We start from the raw sequence: 22,060 nt of genomic DNA on the forward strand, positions 1-22,060 counted from the left end.
AAAATTTCAGGGAATATAGATCTTAACTTGATAAACATTTTAATCCCTTGAAATATACTCCAAATGCTTTAGTTTTTAGATATATAAGCCAAAAATTGCATTTACCCCCCCCCCCCCCCCCCTCTATGTTCTATTTTTTGCCATGGCGGCCATGTTGGTTGGCAGGCGGGATCGTCGGACACATATTTTAAACTACATACCCGAATGATGATTGGCCAATTTTTGTTAACTTTGTATCAGTAGTTTCAGAGGGGAAAAGTTTTGTAAAAGTTAACGGACGACGACGACGACGGACGACGACGGACGCCAAGTGATGAGAACAGCTCACTTGGCCTTTCAGGATAGTTGCGCTAAAAATACGGGAACCCCCATTACCACCACCTTGTTGGGTGTAAGCCATGGATTAGCCATTGGACTGTTCGTCAATTAATCATTACAACTCAATCGTGTTTGAAATTCTTTTAAATTGCCATGGTTGGCCCGTCAGAACGGAGGGTTTTTTTTTACTGGTCCATAAACACTGGAGATCGTGCGGTGAATTATAATTGAAAAGTTTTTAATGTCTTCGTTCCCTTATTATCTAAATTAATTTTTACCACTTGCTTTTTTCTTTTGTGTACAAGCAATGTCTTTTTATACGTTACATGGGCTGGTTGTTTGGTGCTTTTCTGGTACAATTACCTTATACTTGTTCCTATGAAACCAATGTGGTAGATATCCCTATAGTTTGATAATGATACTATATTGTCATGTTGTGCAATTTCGTGTGCGTGCTTATATATATTTTTTTAACACTGCAACCAGTGTGTTACGATATTTATCATCTCTAGAAAGTTAAATTTTGATATTTAAAGCGCGAGGCTCTTTGAATTATTAAAATTTAACTGTTGAGAGTGGAGAAATATCGTAAAACACGAGTTATAGTGTTGGAATCGGTTTCTCTTCTGACCTTTATATCCTTCCCTTTCAAAGATTTCCAGAAAGTTGTGGTCTATAATATAATATGTGACATCATCAGGTATAGTCGCCTTTTTTTCATAACATCACTATAGCAAATTCAGGAGAAACGAAGAAAACATGACATCATAATTAAGTTTCGACCAATCGTTTGCCGAGAACAGATATTTCACTAGTGAAGAGAAATATTTTCTCAAACAAATCAAACAATATGAAAATCAGCTCAAATCAATCGACGTACGTTTGCCCGTAGGCGAAGTTTTAGACATTTTAACCGTGTTGTGAGAAGGTATTATGTCTATGTAGAGCATGTTATTCGGTTACTCAAACTTTTTAGAGTTTTTGGAACTTTGAACAGACATCATAGGGATACTTTAAGTAGGATTGTTTGTTTGTGTGCAGCTCTTGCGGCCCGAAGAACCAATTTGTTCATTTAATCTTATATTGGGTTTATTAGTATTATATAGGTATGTGACTTTTTATATACGATTAACTTTTCTTATTGTATGTTTTGCATTGAAAAAATATCTTCATCGGGACCAACCTGGCTTAATATATCCTTTCCTCATATACGTGTTATACGATACGTCGATACGGATATGGGGCTATCCTAAGTGACACCACACTCCAAGTAACTAGATGCTTTTAGTATTGGAGCGTGAAATTTCAGTTCGCATATCCATACTCTCAAGATTGTTACCATTGAAGCAAATCCCTATCCGTCCATCATACCTTATGAACTATTAATCCCAAAACTCGCAAAAAACAAAAACCCCAAACTAACCAAAACTAATTCCTTTAATATATATGAAAGACAAAACCATGAAATTTATAGTCGTTTTCTTCGTAAACTGTAACGCTTAATCTGATAATCATTATATGCCGTATTGTCTGATAATTGTCTCATTGCCAATTACTCCACATTTATTAACATCAGTAAGTAAATAAATACAAAATCAACAAATTCAAATTTATTCATATACAAATATTCAGCAAACGTTAAATACAGTACACTGAAAAACTATTTTAATGCAAATAACACACTCTTGAAAAATGAGAAGTTAGAGAAATGCTGAAGGCAATTTTCCAACGCAAACGTTAAATACAATACACTGAAAACTATTTGAATACAAATAACACACTCTTGAAAAATGAGAAGTTAGAGAAATGCTGAAGGCAAATTGGTTGTGTCACCCACTTTGTCAAATACTCTCTCCGCAGTTTGAGGTGAACGAGCAATTTCCTTAAATAGGGAACCTACAGAGTTGTCTACAAAATTGTTTATCCTAGAGTATCTATCATAACTTTTTTGGGAGAACCAGCCTACATGATTCATAATCTCCTTAGTGTTTCCAGAACCAGACACAGCCAAGGAGATGGCACATCCACCACGCAATGAGTGCGGGGTTTCACCTTCATCGATATCAAGTTTTTTCAAATAATATTTTAACCTACTATACATAACTGAATGGGTTACTGGAGATGCAAGTACTTGTTTTTTCCTATGATCCAATACTCTGAATAAATATCCAACAGATAAGTCTACATTCATTTCCTTAGCGCCAGAAACATACTTTTCAAGAGAAAAGACTGGACAGACAGAATGATCCTCCATTCTCATAATTCTAAATTCGTTTATTCTTCCATTCACAAGAGTTTTTCCGATAGTATGCATAATAAGAAACCCTGAATTGTCTTTTAGACGTTTAACCTCTTGAGCGAGACAATGACTCAACTCGGACGCTCTATCTCCCCCAAAAAATTGGAGTTTCAAGAATGCTTGATCTCTTAGTAACACAAACTTTTTCGCAGAATCATTTTCCATTACCAACTGAGAGTCAATAAACCGAGTAATTTTAGTTAACTTCTCAAAAAATAATGGCTTTGCTTGTGTAACCACTCTGAGAAATTGCTTGTTCTTGCTTAATAGCGCCTAAATATTTTAAAATTTTAGCACTAGACGCTGGGTTACCAAACATCAAATCGTCATTCCATTTATCTCCCCTTCCATAGCTTTTGAAAATTGATTTTAAGGTAAGTCATTTGAATACCACCGCGCATAAAACTTGCGCAACTACGATCCGAAGACTGTCAGATGTTGAAATATTATTTGGGGATTGATTTATGAAAATATGTTTTTTCACTATTAAAGAGGTAATTTATTTATTAATAAATGATCAAAAACTTAATCATTATTTTATAAAGATCCTTTTCCAACGCATTTTATATTTACGACTTTCTACCGGAAACTCGAAATTCTTCAGCGTCGATCAACCGGAAAATGTAAATATCAACACTCCAACGATTTGAAATGGTATTTTTAAAATTTAAAAAGGGTAAATTTTCGACAAACAAATTAATAAGCAAATCTGCGTCGTTTATGAAAATCAGACATCAGAAAAGTCAGAGTAATTCAAATTTGGCATCTGGAATAAGAGAGGAACACGATTATTGTGTTACTGTTAGTGACAATTTAAATGTTATAAAACTTGTATCAAATATCGCCGGAGGCAGAAGTGATGAAGAAGATGAACTTATATATGATAGAACTGATATACTACCAGACAACCTAGTTCCTTTAAATTTTTGTAGATTTATTATTGAAATTGATCTGATTATTCAAGGCCTTGAGTCATGTTCAAATTGTATGAAACCCCTTCATCTGAAGGATTCATTAGGTGTTTTACCAAGAGGGTTAGGAGGATGGCTTTACATAGAATGTAAGCAATGTATTCGAGTTAAGAAAATCCCACTGTCAAAGCGTCATTTTAAAACACCGAGCAAAAAGGGTCCAGGAGTTTTTGATGTAAACACCAAAATTGCAACAGGTACATGAATGGCACTCTGAAAAATTATAACTGTATTTTTGTGTTACTTTTTCATTTTTGTTATATATGTGATCAATAAATGATTTTTTTTCTTCAGGTTTAATTCAGTCATGATTTGAAGATAGAAAAATATTAACATGCATATACATGTAACCCTTTTCTTGGTGGGTCATGGAGAAATTTGGCTTAAACAGTTACCCCATTGTAAATTGTGTTTGACATAAATCTGTTTTAAAGGCCTTAAAATGCAGTACTGTTATATACATGTATGACATTGACAGCCAAAAAGGAAAGGGATATCAGAAATTGATTTTGGTGAACTGATTAAAATGATGCATCCACATGTACATGTCATGCATGTACAATAAAAACAACATAAATAAAGTGGATGTAAGCAATTAAAGGCAACCATAATACCTTCAACAAGGAGAAAAATTTATGTCATGGCATAGTCAGCTATTTAATACCTGACATGAAAAATATAAGACAATTCAATTATGAAGACTATAGACAGACTAATTTAAAACCAAGAAATTGATGAAAAACCTATATGACAGACATGAACCAACAACAACCACTGAACTTGATTGTACAGTCTCCTGACTTTGGACAAGCACATTAAGAATGCTGATGGGTTAATGAGTTCGTGAGTGCTCAATTCCCCTAACAGCTAGGACTGTGCATTGTGAAAGAAACTAGTAAATCAGTTGATTTTCTTTCCTTGCCATGCTGGTTTCCGTGTCAAATGGTGGAATCTGAAGAGAATAGTTTACCATTTGTTTAATCTGTAATTTTAAATTGAACTGATGGAAACCTGAAGAGAATGATGTACAATATGTTTTGCATGGACATTTCAGAGAAGACTGTTGATAATTTTATTTTCATTGGTAAGCATTTTTTGAGATCAGTACATGATATATTTAAACTAGTGTCAAAGATTAAATAATGTAAAATATTTTGTAGATACAGAAGTGCTGTCTACTTAATTAAGGACTGCTTACTAAATTGTTAATTACAATCAGCTTGTTTATTTATGTCAACTGTTTGTAATTCTTTGTTATTAAGCAGCTCCTATAAACACTTTATAAAATTGGAATGGCTCCATGTGTGGCAAAAAATTGTTTGATAAATTAGGTAAAGTATAAATAATATAATAAACAATAACCATGCATAATTACAGCTATTTCATGTACTGATGTCAGAGGTCTTCCAGATTTGTGTTAATTTCATTATACTTTTTCTTTTTCCTATATTTAAAATTTTAAAACACAGACATATTGAAAGAAACATATATGGGTTTGAAATTACAAATTTTAGTAAGATCAGCATAGGAGTTTATATATATATATCTATTAATAAGATTTGTATTGAAAATAAATTAATATTAAACATGTTAAATTACTTGTACACTTTACTCACAAGTTAAACTATTTTTTAAATATAAACCTACTAAATACACTATATACATGTACTTAACATACACAAATTATAATTTATTATATACATGTATTAACTTACATGTACTTTACACTAAGTCTATACACACACCTTATACTTTTTTATACATTTGTTTGCAATACACTTCATGTATATACACAAGTTATACTACTTTTTTGTCATCAGAAGAAGCATTATCAGTGATCTTTAAATCAAATATTTATTGCTGGTACTAAGGAAGTTTGTACTTTAATTCATTTTTAACATGTATAATACAAATCAATGCAATAATTTCATTTTCAACAGGAATGCTTCACGTAGGCCTTGGTGAGACCCAACTTAGTAATCTGTTGGCTTCGGTGAATCTTCACTATTTGAGCGTATCTGGGTTAAAGACGAGAGAAGAAGAAGTTGGGGCAGCATTGGATTCATATGCTGAAGAATCCATGATAAAATATCTAAATATGGAGTCTAATTTACAGGAAAATACTCATGGTTTGTTGTAACTTAGGCATGTTTTTTTGCTCGTTATTCATGGTAATTATCGAGTTTTACAAACTGTCCAGAAATTCTTAAACTATATCATGTCATCTAAGTAGTGGGTAGGAGGCCAATCAGCATCAATTATTAACTTTTGACCCTTACCGTCAATATACACATATTATTTTGGGGTCCTCTTTACAAAAGTGCCAGGTGTAAATTGCAGATTAAAAACAATATAAAAAAAAAAGATATATTATAATTGCCAATGAGACAACTCTCCTCAAGAGACCAAATGACACAGAAATAATAGGTCACAATATGGCCTTTAACAATGAGCAAAGCCCATACCACATTATCAGCTAAGAAAGGCCTTGAAATGACAATGTAAAACAATTCAAACAAGAACAGTGGCAGATCTAGAAATTTTCATAAGTGGGGCCCACTGACGACATAAAAGGGGGCCCACTTCATTCATGATTCAGTGATTCCCTATAAAATCAACCAATTTTTTACCAGAAAAAGGGGGCCCAGGCCCCCTAAGCCCCCCTCAGTAATTCCCTATATAATCAACCAATTTTTACCAGAAAAAGGGGGCCCAGGCCCCCTAAGCCCCCCTCTTAATCTGCCTCTGAAGAAAACTAACAGCCTAATTTATGTACAAAAAAATGAACGAAAAACAAAAATGTAACACCTAAACAAACAACAACCACTGAATGTAAGGCTCCTAATATGGGACAGGCACATACATAAAGAATGTGGCGGGTTTTAACATGTTAGCGGGATCCCAACCCTCCCCTAACCTGGGACAGTGACAGTGGTATAACATAACAATATAAGAACAAGTGGTGTAACAGTACAATATAAGAACGAGGTATAAAAATCAGTTGAAAAAAAGACTTAACTCATCAGATTGATAAAAATACAAATATATATTTACATTGTCTGAAATATAAAATTTATTTGTACTCTCTACAAAAGCCAGAAAAGCTTAACAAGTCTCACTTTTAGTCCAGTTTATACAGCTCATACAAGTTATTTATATTTTTTCTCATAATGTACGAAGTAAATATTGTATATAACTTGGGATCAATTTGCTATTCTGTGCAATTTTTTGTATACATGTTTTTTTTATTTTATCAATAGATTCTGATGACAATGGAGAAAACAAAGGGATTGCAGTTTCCACCGATACCTGTTGGCAAAAAAAAGGCTCCGGGAAATCCTATAATAGTTTGTCTGGTATAGTAACACAATTAACACTATATAAATTAGTATTTGTTATGTTTAAAAAATTGAAGAATATTATTTTGAAGTATCAATTGATGTTCAACTCAAATAATAAGTTTTACACAAATTTTTAGTCATGCTTTGAGATAGTAATTTGATGATTGGTATATAGTCTTATCATGACAAGTTACAGATCAAGTTCAGTTTTGGTTTGGTCTAATGATTTTGTAGAGAGTTATGGTCCTTGTACTTAGGAAATTCACTCACTTAATCAGTTTTCCTCATCTTTTCTTCTTGCTTGAAGATATTTATTTGAAAATTGGTATATAGTTTTATCATGACAAGTTAAATATCAAGTTCGAATTAAGTTCCAGGCTGATTATTTTGTGCAGAGTTATGGTCCTTGGACATAAAAAAATTCACTCAGATAATAAATGTTCAAAATTTTTTTGTTTATCTGTTTTGAATACAATAACTTGATATTTGTTATATAGTTTACACAATGACAAGTTATAGTTCTGGTTAACATTTTGTTCTAGTACAATGTAATTTTAATCTGTTAGGGGACTATGTATTGCCAGGAAATGCTCACAGAATGCTTGTTATTATCCTATTGATAACATGCACAAAATATATCATGTTTCTATACTAACAACATTAAATCTTTTGATATGTTATGCATGTTTTAGGATGTGCATCACTGATTGGACAGAAGACCGGGAAGGTATTGAATGTAAAAATAAAATCAAAAAATTGCAGGACTTGTGATGTTGCCAAAAGAAAAGGTATAGTTCCAAAAGAGCACAAATGCAGCAAAAACCATACAGGCTCATCTAAAGGCATGGAGCCAGCTTTAGTGGTTGATATGATAAAAGATGTAATAAATAAGGGTGTCGATATTAAAGAAATTGCTGGTGATGATGACACTACAGGTTTTCAAAGGGCACAAAACGTTCTTAAAATAAAACTTAAGAAAAGATCGGACAAAAACCATATCAAGAAAAACATATCAAAACAGTTATATGCAATAAAAAAGAATTACAAAGAATTGTCACAAAGGGTCATCAATTACATCATGCAGAATTTTTCATACATGGTTGCCCAAAATAAAAAAAACACAGAAGGTGTAACAACTGGCTTGAAAGCAATGGTAGGACATATTTTTGGTGACCATAGCTTCTGTAATACCAAGTGGTGTGTCTTCCTTGAACACCCTTTGGCAAAATTTAGTAAGTTACCATACGGCAAACCACTTCAAAATCCAGAGCTGAGGAAGGAACTGGATAGAATTTTTATTAAAAAATTATCAATTCAAGCAGAAAAACTTGCAAATCTTGCTAGCACTCAAACAAATGAAAATCTCAACCAAATGTTAGCAACAAAAGCACCTAAATATAAACATTATTCTGCATCTAACAGTCTGAGTTACAGGTTTAGTGCAACAGTGGCACAGAAAAATGAAGGCCACAGATATGTGCATGAGGTAATTAAATGAACTATTTAGAACAACATCTGTAATTCTTTATTAAATTTTTCTAAAGTTGTATCCAGGCTTTGACAGAACCACAACATCACATTCACATAAACATGGTAAACCCAAGGTTTCAGAAATTCATGAAATTTGCTACCCATCAAAATAAATGAATCCTCAATATTATAATATTTTAATAATATTTATGTAGAGTCGGCAAGGTATACAAACAGAGACATATATCGTCTTCAAATTTTAGTCATAACATTTCAGTCAGTGAGTGTGTACAATATTAAGATTAAAGTTGAGAATGGCACATGTATACTGTTGTAATTATTAAATATTTTTTCTGACATGCATTTTAACAGGTTCATGAATCAATGGGGCTCTCACCAGGCAATTTTACCATAAAGCATGCTACCTTCATGGATAAGATCAGAAGAAAGTACAGTAAATTACAGAAGACGAGGAAATATAAAAGGAGAAGAATAGAGCTAAAGTCGGAGAAATGTAACAGCAATGGTATAGCAGAAGTTCTAGAGGGAACAACTTATGAAACCAATATTGGTACATGCATCTTCTTTCTGTTTTTATAGGACCGCAAAAAAATTTTTTTGGTCGTATATTGGTATGACGTTGGCGTCGTCGTCGTTGTCGTTGTTGTCCGGCGTCTTCCTGCGTCGTCCGAAGACACATTGGTTTTCGCACTCTAACTTTAGTTAAAGTGAATCGATCTCTATGAAATTTTACCACAAGGTTGATTTTGGGGGTTATGGTACCAACAGTAAAGGAATTAGGGGCCAAAAAGGGGGCCAAAAATAAGCATTTTTATACGACCGCAAAAAAATTTTGTGGTTGTATATTGGTATGATGTTGGCGTCGTCGTCCGAAGACACATTGGTTTTCGCACTCTAACTTTAGTTTAAGTAAATGGATCTTTTTTGAAATTTGACCATAAGGTTAAATACCACAAAAGGAAGGTTGGGATTGATTTTGGGGGTTATGGTACCAACAGTTAAGGAATTAGGGGCCAAAACGGGGCCAAAAATAAGCATTTTCTAGTTTCCAGACAATAACTGTGGAATGGTGTATAGATCTCTCTGAAATTATACTACAAGTTTCCATACCACAAAGGGATGGTTAGGATTTGCTTTGGGGGGTTATGGCTCAAACCGTTTAGGAATTAGGGGCAAAAAAGGGGGAAAAACAAGGTTGTCCTGGTTAATGGACAAATACTTTAGTACAAAACATAATTTAAAGCAGTGTAAGGGAGATAAATCAAATACATCATTGAAATTATCTCCCTTACACTGCTTTTAAATTATGTATAAAGTAATGGTTAATGAACAATAAAGATAATTTAAAACAGTGTAAGGGAGGTAATCCAAATACAACGTTTTGGTTACTTCCCTTACACTGCTTTTAAATTATGTTTAAAGAAATGCATATTTATAAAGGAAGACCAGTAAAAATATCTGCAAATGTTGCATCTTATTTTTTTACAAAAAAATCCATATGAAAGATTTGACACTATATTTATTAATTCTATTATAAAATAGATTAAGTTAGCACTATGGTAAATTTAAATGGGTAATTATGGTTGCCAACTCCATTGGAAATTTGAATTGAGATTATGACCATATCTTGAGGGAAAGAATTTTTTTGGGGAAAAAAGGGGGGGGGGGGGATAAATTTTTAATTGCACAGTATGGCGCATTAGATTTGTAAAATCTTTGATCACATTTATTTATTTGTTATGCCGAATCCAACAGTGTATTTAGATTTTTATACGACCCCAAAAAAATTTTTGTGGTCGTATATTGGTATGACGTTGGCGTCGTCGTCGTCGTCGTCGTCGTCGTCGTCCGGCGTCGTCGTCCGAATACACATTAGTTTTCGCACTCTAACTTTAGTTTAAGTGAATGGATCTCAATGAAATTTTACCATAAGGTTCAATACCACAAAAGGAAGGTGGGGATTGATTTTGGGGGTTATGGTACTAACAGTTAAGGAATTAGGGGCCAAAAAGGGGCCAAAAATAAGCATTTTTGTAACTTCCAGACATAACTTGTGTGTAAGTATATGGATCTCTCTGACATTGTACCACAAGGTTCCATATCACAAAGGGAATGCTGGGATTGATTTTGGGGGTAATTGCCTCCAAATTTTAGGAATTAGGGGCCAAAAAGGGGCAAAAAACAAGCATTTTTCTAGTTTCATGACAATAACTTGTGTGTAAGTGTATGGATCTCTCTGACATTGTATCACAAGGTTCCATATCACAAAGGGAATACTGGGATTGATTTTTGGGGGTAATTTCCTCCAAATTTTGGGAATTAGGAGCCAAAAAGGGGCAAAAAACAAGCATTTTTCTAGTTTCAGGACAATAACTTGTTTGTAAGTGTATGGATCTTTATGAAATTGTACTGCAAGGTTCCATATCACAAAGGGAAAGCTGGGTTGGAGTTTGGGGGTAATTGCCCTAAACGTTTAGGAATTAGGGGCCAAAAAGGGACAAAAAAACAAGCATTTTTCTAGTTTCAAGACAATAACTTGTGTTCAAGTGAATGGATCTCTCTAAAATTGTACTGCAAGGTACCATACCACAAAGGGAAAGCTGGGATTGAGTGTGGGGGCGATGAATCATAAGGGGGTTCCAAAAATTTGGGGGGGGATTTTTTTTTCCTTTTTTTTCTTTAAAATTTTCCATTTTAAATTGGTTATTTCTGATTTATATATAAAAGCAAATAATAATGATATGGTTTGAATAGCATACATGTGAACCTCCCGACAGGAGTACAATAATCCTGTTTTCAGGAGTCTCCTCCTGACCTCCGGTTGAAGAGGAAAATTATAATCCCGTGTATGAAATTTTTCATGAATGAAAAATTTCTGCCCAACATATCATCTCAGGCATCTGGTGTAACTCACATTACCTGAAGTTATATTTTACCTGTAAATCAATTAACATGCATAATTATATGGCTTCACTTGTCAGCTTGGGTGTCAAACATACTGGTAATCAATGATTTTTTACCTCAGGCTAACTGCCGTTGTGTAACAAAAACTGTGTATTTATTGGGTTACTTCCCTTGATTTATCCTGTTTTAAGTTACTTTCCTTTTAATAATGAAAATTTTTAAAAGAATATAAATAAAATATAAATTGAACAAATAATCATAAAAGGATGGTAAATAAATGATTTTAAATGTCTTAGGACAAATAAAAAAATAATAATTTGAAAATTATTTGAGGATTCTATACTTCCTTTCAAGGCTAAAATTGAAATTTATATATTAACTATGACCCTTGTTTTACAGTTAGAATGATTTTCTGAGTATGCAAACAAAAGCTATTTGCAGATGGTTAAACAAATGTTCTGGTTGCAATAAGTGTTTTATAGAATATGAAGTAAAAAATTTAAAGAACATATTGAAAAAAAAAAAATGTTAGATTGAACATGTAAAATATAAAGATGGAGAAACTTTATAAGTACAAGGGTACTATAAACATAATAAATTGGATGGAAAGTTGAAGAAAACACACTTTAAAAGACCATTTTTACAGCACACGGTTACATTTACGACAAATTTATGTCGATTAAAAACCTCCTGATCTGAGTCCTAATCTCCTGATCTGAGTTTCACAGTCCATCACATGTATGAATAGGTAAATTAAAAAATTATAAGTTCTTAGACCACTTTCATTCTGTGTCAGAAACCTATGCTGTGTCAAATATTTAATTACAATCCAAATTCAGTGCTGTATCAAGCTTGAATGTTGTGTCCATACTTGCCCCAACTGTTCAGGGTTTGACCTCTGCGGTCGTATCAAGCTGCGCCCCAGCGGAGCATTTTATTAATTTTGGGTCCAGTTTTCAAATTGGTCTACATTAAGGTCCAAAGGGTCCAAAATTAAACTTTGTTTGATTTTAGCAAAAATTGAATATATGAGGTTCTTTGATATGCTGAATCTAAACATGTATTTAGATTTTTGATTTTTGGCCCAGTTTTCAAGTTGGTCCAAATTTGGGTCCAAAATTAAACTTTGTTTGATTTCAACAGAAATTGAATATATGGGATTCCTTGATATGCTGAATCTAACCATGTATTTAGATTTTTTATTTGTGGACCCCGTTATCAAATTGGTTCATATTGAGGTCAAAAGGGTCCAAAATTAAACTTTGTTTGATTTCATCTAAAATTGAATTATTGGGGTTCTTTGATATTCCAAATCTAACCGTGTATTTAGATTTTTAATTTTGGGTCCTGTTTTTTAAATTGGTCTACATTAAGGTCCAAAGGGTCGAAAATTAAACTTAATTTGATTTTAACAAAAATTGAATTCTTGGGGTTCTTTGATATGCTGAATCTAAACATGTGTTTAGATTTTTGATTATGGGCCCAGTTTTCAAGTTGGTCCAAGATAGGGTCCAGTATTTAAACTTTGTTTGATTTCAACAAAAATTGAATATATGGGGTTCTTTGATATGCTGAATCTATACATGTATTTAGATTTTTGATTATGGGCCCAGTTTTCAAGTTGGTCCAAATTGGGGTCCAAAATTAAACTTTGTTTGATTTCAACAAAAATTGAATATATGAGGTTCTTTGATATGCTGAATCTAACCATGTATTTAGATTTTTTATTTGTAGGCCCCGCTATCCAATTGGTTCATATTGAGGTCAAAAGGGTCCAAAATTAAACTTTGTTTGATTTCATCAAAAATTGAATTATTGGGGTTCTTTGATATGCCAAATCTAACCGTGTTTTTAGATTTTTAATTTGAGTCCCGTTTTTTAAATTGGTCTTCATTGAGGTCCAAAGGGTCCAAAATTAAACTTAGTTTGATTTTAACAAAAATTGAATTCTTGGGGTTCTTTGATATGCTGAATCTAAACATGTGTTTAGATTTTTGATTATGGGCCCAGTTTTCAAGTTGGTCCAAGTTGGGGTCCAAAATTAAACTTTTTTTGATTTCAACAAAAGTTGAATATATGAGGTTCTTTGATATGCTGAATCTAACCATGAATTTAGATTTTTTATTTGTGGGCCCCGCTATCAAATTGGTTCATATTGAGGTCAAAAGGGTCCAAAATTAAACTTTGTTTGATTTCATCAAAAATTGAATTATTGGGGTTCTTTGACATTCCAAATCTAACCGTGTATTTAGATTTTTAATTTTAAGTCCCGTTTTTTAAATTGGTCTACATTAAGGTCCAAAGGGTCCAAAATTAAACTTAGTTTGATTTTAGCAAAAATTGAATTCTTGGGGTTATTTGATATGCTGAATCTAAACATGTGTTTAGATTTTTGATTATGGGCCCAGTTTTCAAGTTTGTCCAAGTTGGGGTCCAAAATTAAACTTTGTTTGATTTTAACAAAAATTGAATATATGGGGTTCTTTGATATGCTGAATCTAACCATGTATTTTGATTTTGGACATTGGACCATAATAGGTAAATTAAAAAAATTCAAGTTCTTAGACCACATTCTTTCTGTGTCAGAAACCTATGCTGTGTCAAATATTTAATAACAATCCAAATTCAGAGCTGTATCAAGCTTGAATGTTGTGTCCATACTTGCCCCAACTGTTCAGGGTTCGACCTCTGCAGTCGTATCAAGCTGCGCCCCAGCGAAGCATTTTATTGTAACTTCCAGACATAACTTGTGTGTTAGTGTATGGATCTCTCTGACATTGTACCACAAGGTTCCATATCACAAAAGGAATGCTGGGATTGATTTTGGGGGTAATTGCCTCAAAATTTTAGGATTTAGGGGCCAAAAAAGGGGCAAAAAACAAGCATTTTTCTAGTTTCATGACAATAACTTGTGTGTAAGTGTATGGATCTTTCTGAAATTGTACTACAAGGTTCCATATCACAAAGGGAAAGCTGGAATTGAGTTTGGGGTGTAATTGCCCTAAATGTTTAGGAATTTGGGGCCAAAAAACACATTTTTCTAGTTTCCAGACAATAACTTGTGTTCAAGTGTATGGATCTCTCTGAAATTGTACTGCAAGGTACCATACCACAAAGGGAAGGCTGGGATTGAGTTTGGGGGTGATGAATCATAAGGGGGTTCAAAAAATTTGGGGGGGGGGGGATTTTTTTTTTTTTCCTTTTTTTTTTCTTTTAAAATTTTCCATTTTAAGTTGGTTATTTCTGATTTATATTTAAAAGCAAATAATAATGATATGGTAGGAGATACACACCAAACAGGATGTGTAAATTATTATATAATAAGTATTGTGCAATAGCAAGAAATTTTCAATTGCACAGTATTGCACAATAGCAAGAAATCTTCAATTGCACAGTATTGCACAATAACAAGAAATCTTCAATTGCACAGTATTGCGCAATAGCAAGAAGTATCCAATAGCACAATATTGCGCAATGGCAAGAAATTGTCAATTGTACAGTATTGCGCAATAGCAAGAAATATTTAATTGCACAGTATTGTGCAAAAGAAGATACTTCATATAAATTGCTTATTTCTTGACCAATTTCAATGGGGTTTTATTCTTGAATTCTTGGGGTTCTTTAATATGCTGAATCTAACCATGTATTTAGTTTTTGGATTTTGGGCCCCGTTTTTAAATTGGTCCACATTGAGGTCCAAAGGGTCCAAAATTAAACTTTGTTTGATTTCATCAAAAATTGAATTATTGGGGTTCTTTGATATGCCGAATCTAACAGTGTATTTAGATTCTTAATTTTTGGTTCCGTTTTCAAATTGGTCTACATTAAGGTCCAAAGGGTCCAAAATTAAACTTAGTTTGATTTTAACAAAAATTGAATTCTAAGGGTTCTTTGATATGCTGAATCTAAACATGTATTTAGATTTTTGATTATGGGCCCAGTTTTCAAGTTGGTCCAAATCGGGGCCCAAAATTAAACTTTGTTTGATTTCAATAAAAATTAAATATATGGGGTTCTTTGATATGCTGAATCTAACCATGTATTTAGATTTTTGATTTTTGGGCCCCGTTATCAACTTTGTCCACATTGAGGTCAAAAGGGTCCAAAATTAAACTTTGTTTGATTTCATAAAAAATTGAATTCTTGGGGTTCTTTGATATGCTGAATCTAACCATGTATTTAGATTTTGGATATTGGACCATAATAGGTGAATGTCCAATTTAAAATTTTCAAGTTCTTAGACCACATTCATTCTGTGTCAGAAACCTATGCTGTGTCAAATATTTAATCACAATCTAAATGCAAAGCTGTATCAAGCTTGAATGTTGTGTCCATACTTGCCCCAACTGTTCAGGGTTCGACCTCTGCGGTCGTATCAAGCTGCGCCCTGCGGAGCATTTTATTAAATATCATATTTGACACAATTACAATACAGGAGCATGCCACTTTTCATTTAAAGCTCACCTTGCTGGATGCAATGGTGAGGTAATACCATCATTTTGCATCCATAGTCATTTTTTATTCATTCACGTTTCACATTCAGTTTTTCCTTTGATAAGAAACTCATGCCTTACCTATCAACATATTTTAAATCAAATTTTTTCATTCATGTCACAGTTAATCCAAATAAGCCCTAGCAAACTTCTCAAAGCTTCTGGTTATAAGCCAAATATAATTCTAATACAACATTGTTTGCAACAAATATATAACAGTTTATAATTGCCAATGAGACAACTTTCCACAAGTTACAAAATGACATATAATAACTCTTTCTTTAACTATTATCCTCATTAGCACAATTAACTAAAAAAAAATAAACCAAATGTAAAGCAATAATCAAATAACAAGAATAATTATCATGATATAGAGTAATTTCTCGCAATTTGATTACCTGATATTGGTTTAATAAATTTCAGTACAATTTTCTATTACATAAATTGGAATTATCTCCCTTATACCATTGACATAATGAAAAAAAACCAAGAAAAATTAGTGGTTTTAAATTCCTAATACTTATTTTTCAAATTTAAGATTAAATGTCTAAATATATTTCATTGGTATTGTCCAAATAATTGAATATGAATATAATAATATGTAATATAACAAAATCAGGAGAAATTCTTTACACATGTGCAATTGTCCTAATATGGAATTTATTTTGTGAATAAAATTCATATCGGGTTTTGCTTTGCCTCAATGAATATGAATTTTATTCACCTGATAAATTCTTGTATTAGGACAATTACACACTGTGTAACTAATACTATTTTGTAGACATTGAGGATGATATAACTGACCAACTAGAAGAAATTCCAACTTGGAAACAGATAACAGCTGAGGAAAACTTTCCAATTATAGTATTTGATCTTGAAACTACAGGCTTGTGTATGTATTCCTATAGAGAAATTTATGTGTATCTGAGACATAATCAATCAAAATTTATTGGTGTAAACAGCTTCATTTTTACATGAAATTACATTTCTTAAAAATGTATACTTTTGCTGGCTAACAAAAATCACAAAGAATTCCAAAATATCTTTCTTTTCTCCAAAAAAATACAACATTCATAAATGTGTGTGCTTCCCATGACAATGTCACAAGGTCCGGGTACACAGTTATCGTCCTTTGATTTTCGTTGTCCACGAATATAGTCCCTAGTGTGGACAGTGTGTTACTTGTCGATTTTTTTGATACCCCTTCCGAATTTATTTCTCCATGTTTTATGACTCAAATAGTAAGTAGGGGGGTGAAATGACACTGTAAAAAAATTTGGGTCATGAATTTTAAAGTAAAGTAGTGATTTGGTCCAGCTGAAAAATGTTACAAAATTAGCACATCGGAAGCTGTCAAAAGATTTGAAGACCCCCTTAGCATGAAATTGTCCATATTTTGAGTTAGAGCCGATGAAGTTTTCTATAATTTTGATATAATTTGTCCCAAAAGTAGTACAACACACTGTAAAAATATTATTGAGAAAGCGCAGGTGGGATTTTTTTAATTTTCATTTATTGTCTAAAAGAAATGCACTACGAAATAACTGTGTACTCGGACCTAAGAGGTGAAATCAGGAAATATAGAATCTGTACTTTGGCAACTTCCCTGAATGATTTGATGGTGTCAATTTATCAAATAGCATAAAACTAAAGGATTTAAACTTTTATTTGATAGAATTTCTGCAAAAATGACCAATTTTGGCATTTTATGGTCAAAATAAGCATTTCATAGCTTTTTCAATTTTGATGCATAAGTGGCATTCTGACTTTCTATCTGACAGGTTTTTATGTGTCAATATTTGTGTTTCTATGCTTCAATCCAGTTGTATTACTCATTTGTGAACTCTGAATCTACAGAAAAGAAGATTATCTCAGACAATATGCGCAAAATGTGTTGTATATATGATCCACGTCTAACGCCCTGTTTGGATCAAGTTAAATGTGAGGAGCTTGGAACATAAAAGTTGAAGTCCATTATAAAGACCTCATTAAATTTGTATAAAAAGCACTTAACAATGTCTTTTGTACCTGTTTTATGTCTCATAATATCTTTCTTTTCTTCTGTAGGATAGCAAGTGGTTCAAATATAAGCCTGTTGAGACTAAAATTGCATGCATGTTTTTCACTAAAAAGTGAAAAATCTTTGTATCAGACCATACTGTCTGCAAAAAAAGTTGAATGCAAGAGTCTTTTTATGCTCAGATTTATTGTATCATGTCACCTGAGTATAGAAATGATAGAAAAGACACAAAATTTTATTTCATATAGCTTCAATATGCATTTTTAAATGTAAATATGTGATACAGCCTAAATTGACCCTAAATTATTTTCAGTCTTACTTGGCCTAAGACCCTTTTAAACTAATGTGATATGTTATTTGTAAGTTTTCTTTCCATTTAAAGTACATTAAATACATATGTAAGGATTATTTATAACCAAAAAGCTTTACAAATTTAAAATTGCTGGAAAATATTACATCTTCATGTAAGGCCCCCCTTCATTGGAAAACCTCCATTTTTATCCACAGGCTCATATAAATTTGACTTTTTAATAATTATGATAAGTCTGATAAATCAAATGAGTACTCTATTGCTTTTAATACATAATATATTATATATTAAGGCATTTCAAAAGTATTTTTTTGCAATATTTTAATTTTTTAAGCCCCAAATGTTAATAGTTGAAAATTTTCAATTTTAACGTCTAAATTTAACACTCAAAGTTCAATATAGAATTAGTCATATTGTCTATAATATATATCCTATTGCCATGAAACTTTGTAAGCAGTCTTATAATTTAATAAGCTTTAGTCCTACCAAGTTTCATTAAGATTGGTCAACTTTTTCTACCCTATTAGGTCCGGGTACACAGTTATCGTCCTTTGATTTTCGTTGTCCACGAATATAGTGTGGACAGTGTGTTACTTGTCGATTTTTTTGATACCCCTTCCGAATTTATTTCTCCATGTTTTATGACTCAAATAGTAAGTAGGGGGGTGAAATGACACTGTAAAAAAATTTGGGTCATGAATTTTAAAGTAAAGTAGTGATTTGGTCCAGCTGAAAAATGTTAAAAATTAGCACATCGGAAGCTGTCAAAAGATTTGAAGACCCCCTTAGCATGAAATTGTCCATATTTTGAGTTAGAGCCGATGAAGTTTTCTATAATTTTGATATAATTTGTCCCAAAAGTAGTACAACACACTATAAAAATATTATTGAGAAAGCGCAGGTGGGATTTTTTTAATTTTCATTTATTGTCTAAAAGAAATGCACTACGAAATAACTGTGTACTCGGACCACAATGATGCATGGGAAAAGAACAAAATCGTGATATTACTCATTGGGTGGTAGCTTAATAATATAATTACAAGAATTGAATGCTTCTTTTTTGTAATAGTATTGGGTATATTCTCACAATAAAATATTCTAATTATTAATTGATTCCCCAATGAATACTAAATGTGCCTAAGTCATTGCTATTACACAACAATAAAACTCTGATATATACAGAACCATCCTTGGCATTTTCAGTTGTTCCTGTTTTGAAGTTATCATAATGATTATAAAATAAGAAGATGTAGTATGGTTGCCAAATGAGACAATTCTCTACCAGAGACTAAATGGCAAAGAGGTTAACTATAGGTTACCATATAGCCTTTGACAATGATCAATACTCATACCACACAGTCAGGTATGGAAGGCCACAAAATGACAAAACCAGAAAAAAACTAACCACCTGATTTATGTACAAAACAATTACAGAAATACAGAGGTTAATTTTATTTTTTGAAAAATTAACCCTTTTATTTCATAAATTTAAGAATAAATTCATTTACCTGATGTTCCGAAGCTGGAATTGAGTTTTGGGGTAATTGCCCAAAATGTTTAGGAATAAGGGGCCAAAAAGGGGCCAAAAATAAGCATTTTTCTAGTTTCCAGACAATAACTTGTGTTCAGGTGTATGGATCTCTCTGAAATTGTACTGCAAGGTACCATACCACAAAAGGAAGGCTGGGATTGATTTTAGGGGTAATTTCCTCAAAATTTTAGGAATTAGGGGCCATAAAAGGGCAAAAAAACAAGCATTTTTCTACTTTCAGGACAATAACTTGTGTGTAAGTGTATGGATCTTTATGAAATTGTACTGCAAGGTTCCATATCACAAAGGGAAAGCTGGGTTTGAGTTTGGGGGTAATTGCCCTAAACGATTAGGAATTTGGGGCCAAAAAGGGGCCAAAAACAAGCATTTTTCTAGTTTCCAGACAATAACTTGTGTTCAAGTGTATGGATCTCTCTGAAATTGTACTGCAAGGTGCCATACCACAAAGGGAAGGCTGGGATTGAGTTTGGGGGTGATGAATCATATTGGGGTTCAAAAAATTTTGGGGGGATTTTTTTTTCCCTTTTTTTTCTTTAAAATTTTCCATTTTAAATTGGTTATTTCTGATTTATATATAAAAGCAAATAATAATGATATGGTTTGAATAGGTAAATTAAATTTTTTTAAGTTCTTAGACCACTTTCATTCTGTGTCAGAAACCTATGCTGTGTCAAATATTTAATTACAATCCAAATTCAGTGCTGTATCAAGCTTGAATGTTGTGTCCATACTTGCCCCAACTGGTTTTCAGGGTTCGACCTCTGCGGTCGTATCAAGCTGCGCCCCAGCAGAGCATTTTATTAGCTTGTAGTTGGGTGTGAGCTAAGGGTCCATATTAAAGGACGTACTTTGATCTATAATAGTTTACTTTAATAAATTGTGACTTGGATGGACAGTTCACTCATACCTCATCTTCTTATATCTATTGAGTTTGATTAACAGATCATTTTAAAAATTTCAGCTCGTCAGTCAGATATTGTACAGATAGCAGCTTTAACTGAGAATGAAACTTTCTCAGCCTATGTTATGCCATCAAAGAAGATAACACCACAGGCATCTGATATAACAAACAGTGTTCCAGCTTGAATCACAGGGCAGAAGGGTGCTAGTTGTCTGAAAGGGCACTTTAGCGTTATAACCCAGATTTTAAGGGCAATGTTGGACAGTGTATAAATTACCTTGAATATTGCTAGGCTCATCTGGAGAACATTAGTTGTATTTAAACCATATTCAGAAATTAATGTGTTCTTGATGTTGGTTCCAGTAAGAATTTTTTTTCATCAAATTATCATACCATGAAGCAAAGCATATCATTTTGATGTTTATCTAACATACTTGTACATTTGGTATGGAAAATAATCATCAGAAATTTCAATGTTTTATAACTTATACCAAAATAAACAAGTAGTTTTGAAAGATGGAGTTATACATGCAAAATTGAATGTTGATTTTAATTAAATTATCTACATTTAAATTACTTGTTCAAACATATAGTATATATGTTATTGAGAGTTATTTATTATCACTTGAATTGTTACAAAAAAGTATTTTTAAGTGCACACCAAAGTGCTCCTCAGTAAGGAGTTTTATAATTATAACAGGTGAGACAGGAGATGATCATATTTTATATTGATGCAATAATATATTGCAGAAGGTATAAACAGTTACTTTTTTCTCCATCATTGTTAAAAATAAATTTGTTGAGTGCTCCTATGTCAGGAGGATTATAAAATACAAGAAGTATTAAAAACAGGAAGTGAATCTTGTTATGTTCAAAGTACAAATTTCTTTGATTCCTCTTCAAATTTCATACTCATGGTTTTGAAACAAAACATTTTTTACCAATTAAGTCAAAACTATGTATGCCTTTAAAATTGTTAAAAGATTTTATTTTTTATGTTATGTCTACTGAAATAATTTTTTTCAGGTGTACATGCTGTACATAAACATTACAAATGGATAACATGTGGACATTTCATTCTGTATTAAATATCTAGTATTTGTTCAATTATCTTAAATCCACTAATTAGCAGTAAACAATCATTAACAAAGGTGATAAAACTGCCAAAGCACTAGGTATTTAACTTAATCCCATTGTCAGTTAATTAGTGTTACACAATCAGGTAACAATTTTACCGGAAACGCCGGTAGGCATGAAATTTCGAAATTTAATTTTTTTGAAAAGGCAGAGGGGTGCATTCTTTTACTTTGGAGGGCAGAAGGGCGGGGTTAAGGGCACCAAGGGCGGGCCGCCCTTCTATTTAGGGCAGGCGGGAACACTGACAAAACTTGCATTCTTCGATGGGCAAATGTACTATGATGAAGTTCCTGTGGAAAGTTCACCACCATTTGAAGTCTTTA

At 32.6% G+C, this 22,060-nt stretch overlaps 1 protein-coding gene across 1 annotated transcript; it reads left to right on the plus strand.

Annotated features, from left to right (window-relative positions):
- The first annotated feature begins 3,759 nt into the window (after nucleotides 1-3,759).
- Nucleotides 3,760-20,785, plus strand: LOC127738081 (uncharacterized). Its single transcript, XM_052249176.1, has 7 exons — nucleotides 3,760-3,785; nucleotides 5,529-5,717; nucleotides 6,849-6,944; nucleotides 7,622-8,415; nucleotides 8,772-8,970; nucleotides 16,599-16,709; nucleotides 20,661-20,785. Exons 2-7 carry the CDS (start codon nucleotides 5,531-5,533, stop codon nucleotides 20,783-20,785), a joined length of 1,512 nt encoding a protein of 503 aa, XP_052105136.1. The 5' UTR covers nucleotides 3,760-3,785; nucleotides 5,529-5,530.
- Nucleotides 20,786-22,060: the final 1,275 nt, after the last annotated feature.

Source organism: Mytilus californianus, unplaced genomic scaffold, assembly GCF_021869535.1.
Source record: "Mytilus californianus isolate M0D057914Y unplaced genomic scaffold, xbMytCali1.0.p SCAF_1, whole genome shotgun sequence".
Classification (NCBI taxonomy): Eukaryota; Metazoa; Mollusca; class Bivalvia; order Mytilida; family Mytilidae; genus Mytilus; species Mytilus californianus.

Bases quoted from the DNA above. Each gene is read 5' to 3' on its own strand.
- LOC127738081 (XM_052249176.1), top strand. From the start codon at position 5,531: ATGCTTCACGTAGGCCTTGGTGAGACCCAACTTAGTAATCTGTTGGCT. The intron at 6,945-7,621 runs GTATAGTAACAC...TGCATGTTTTAG, and splicing joins ATCCTATAATAGTTTGTCTG to GATGTGCATCACTGATTGGA. The intron at 8,971-16,598 runs GTACATGCATCT...ACTATTTTGTAG, and splicing joins AACTTATGAAACCAATATTG to ACATTGAGGATGATATAACT.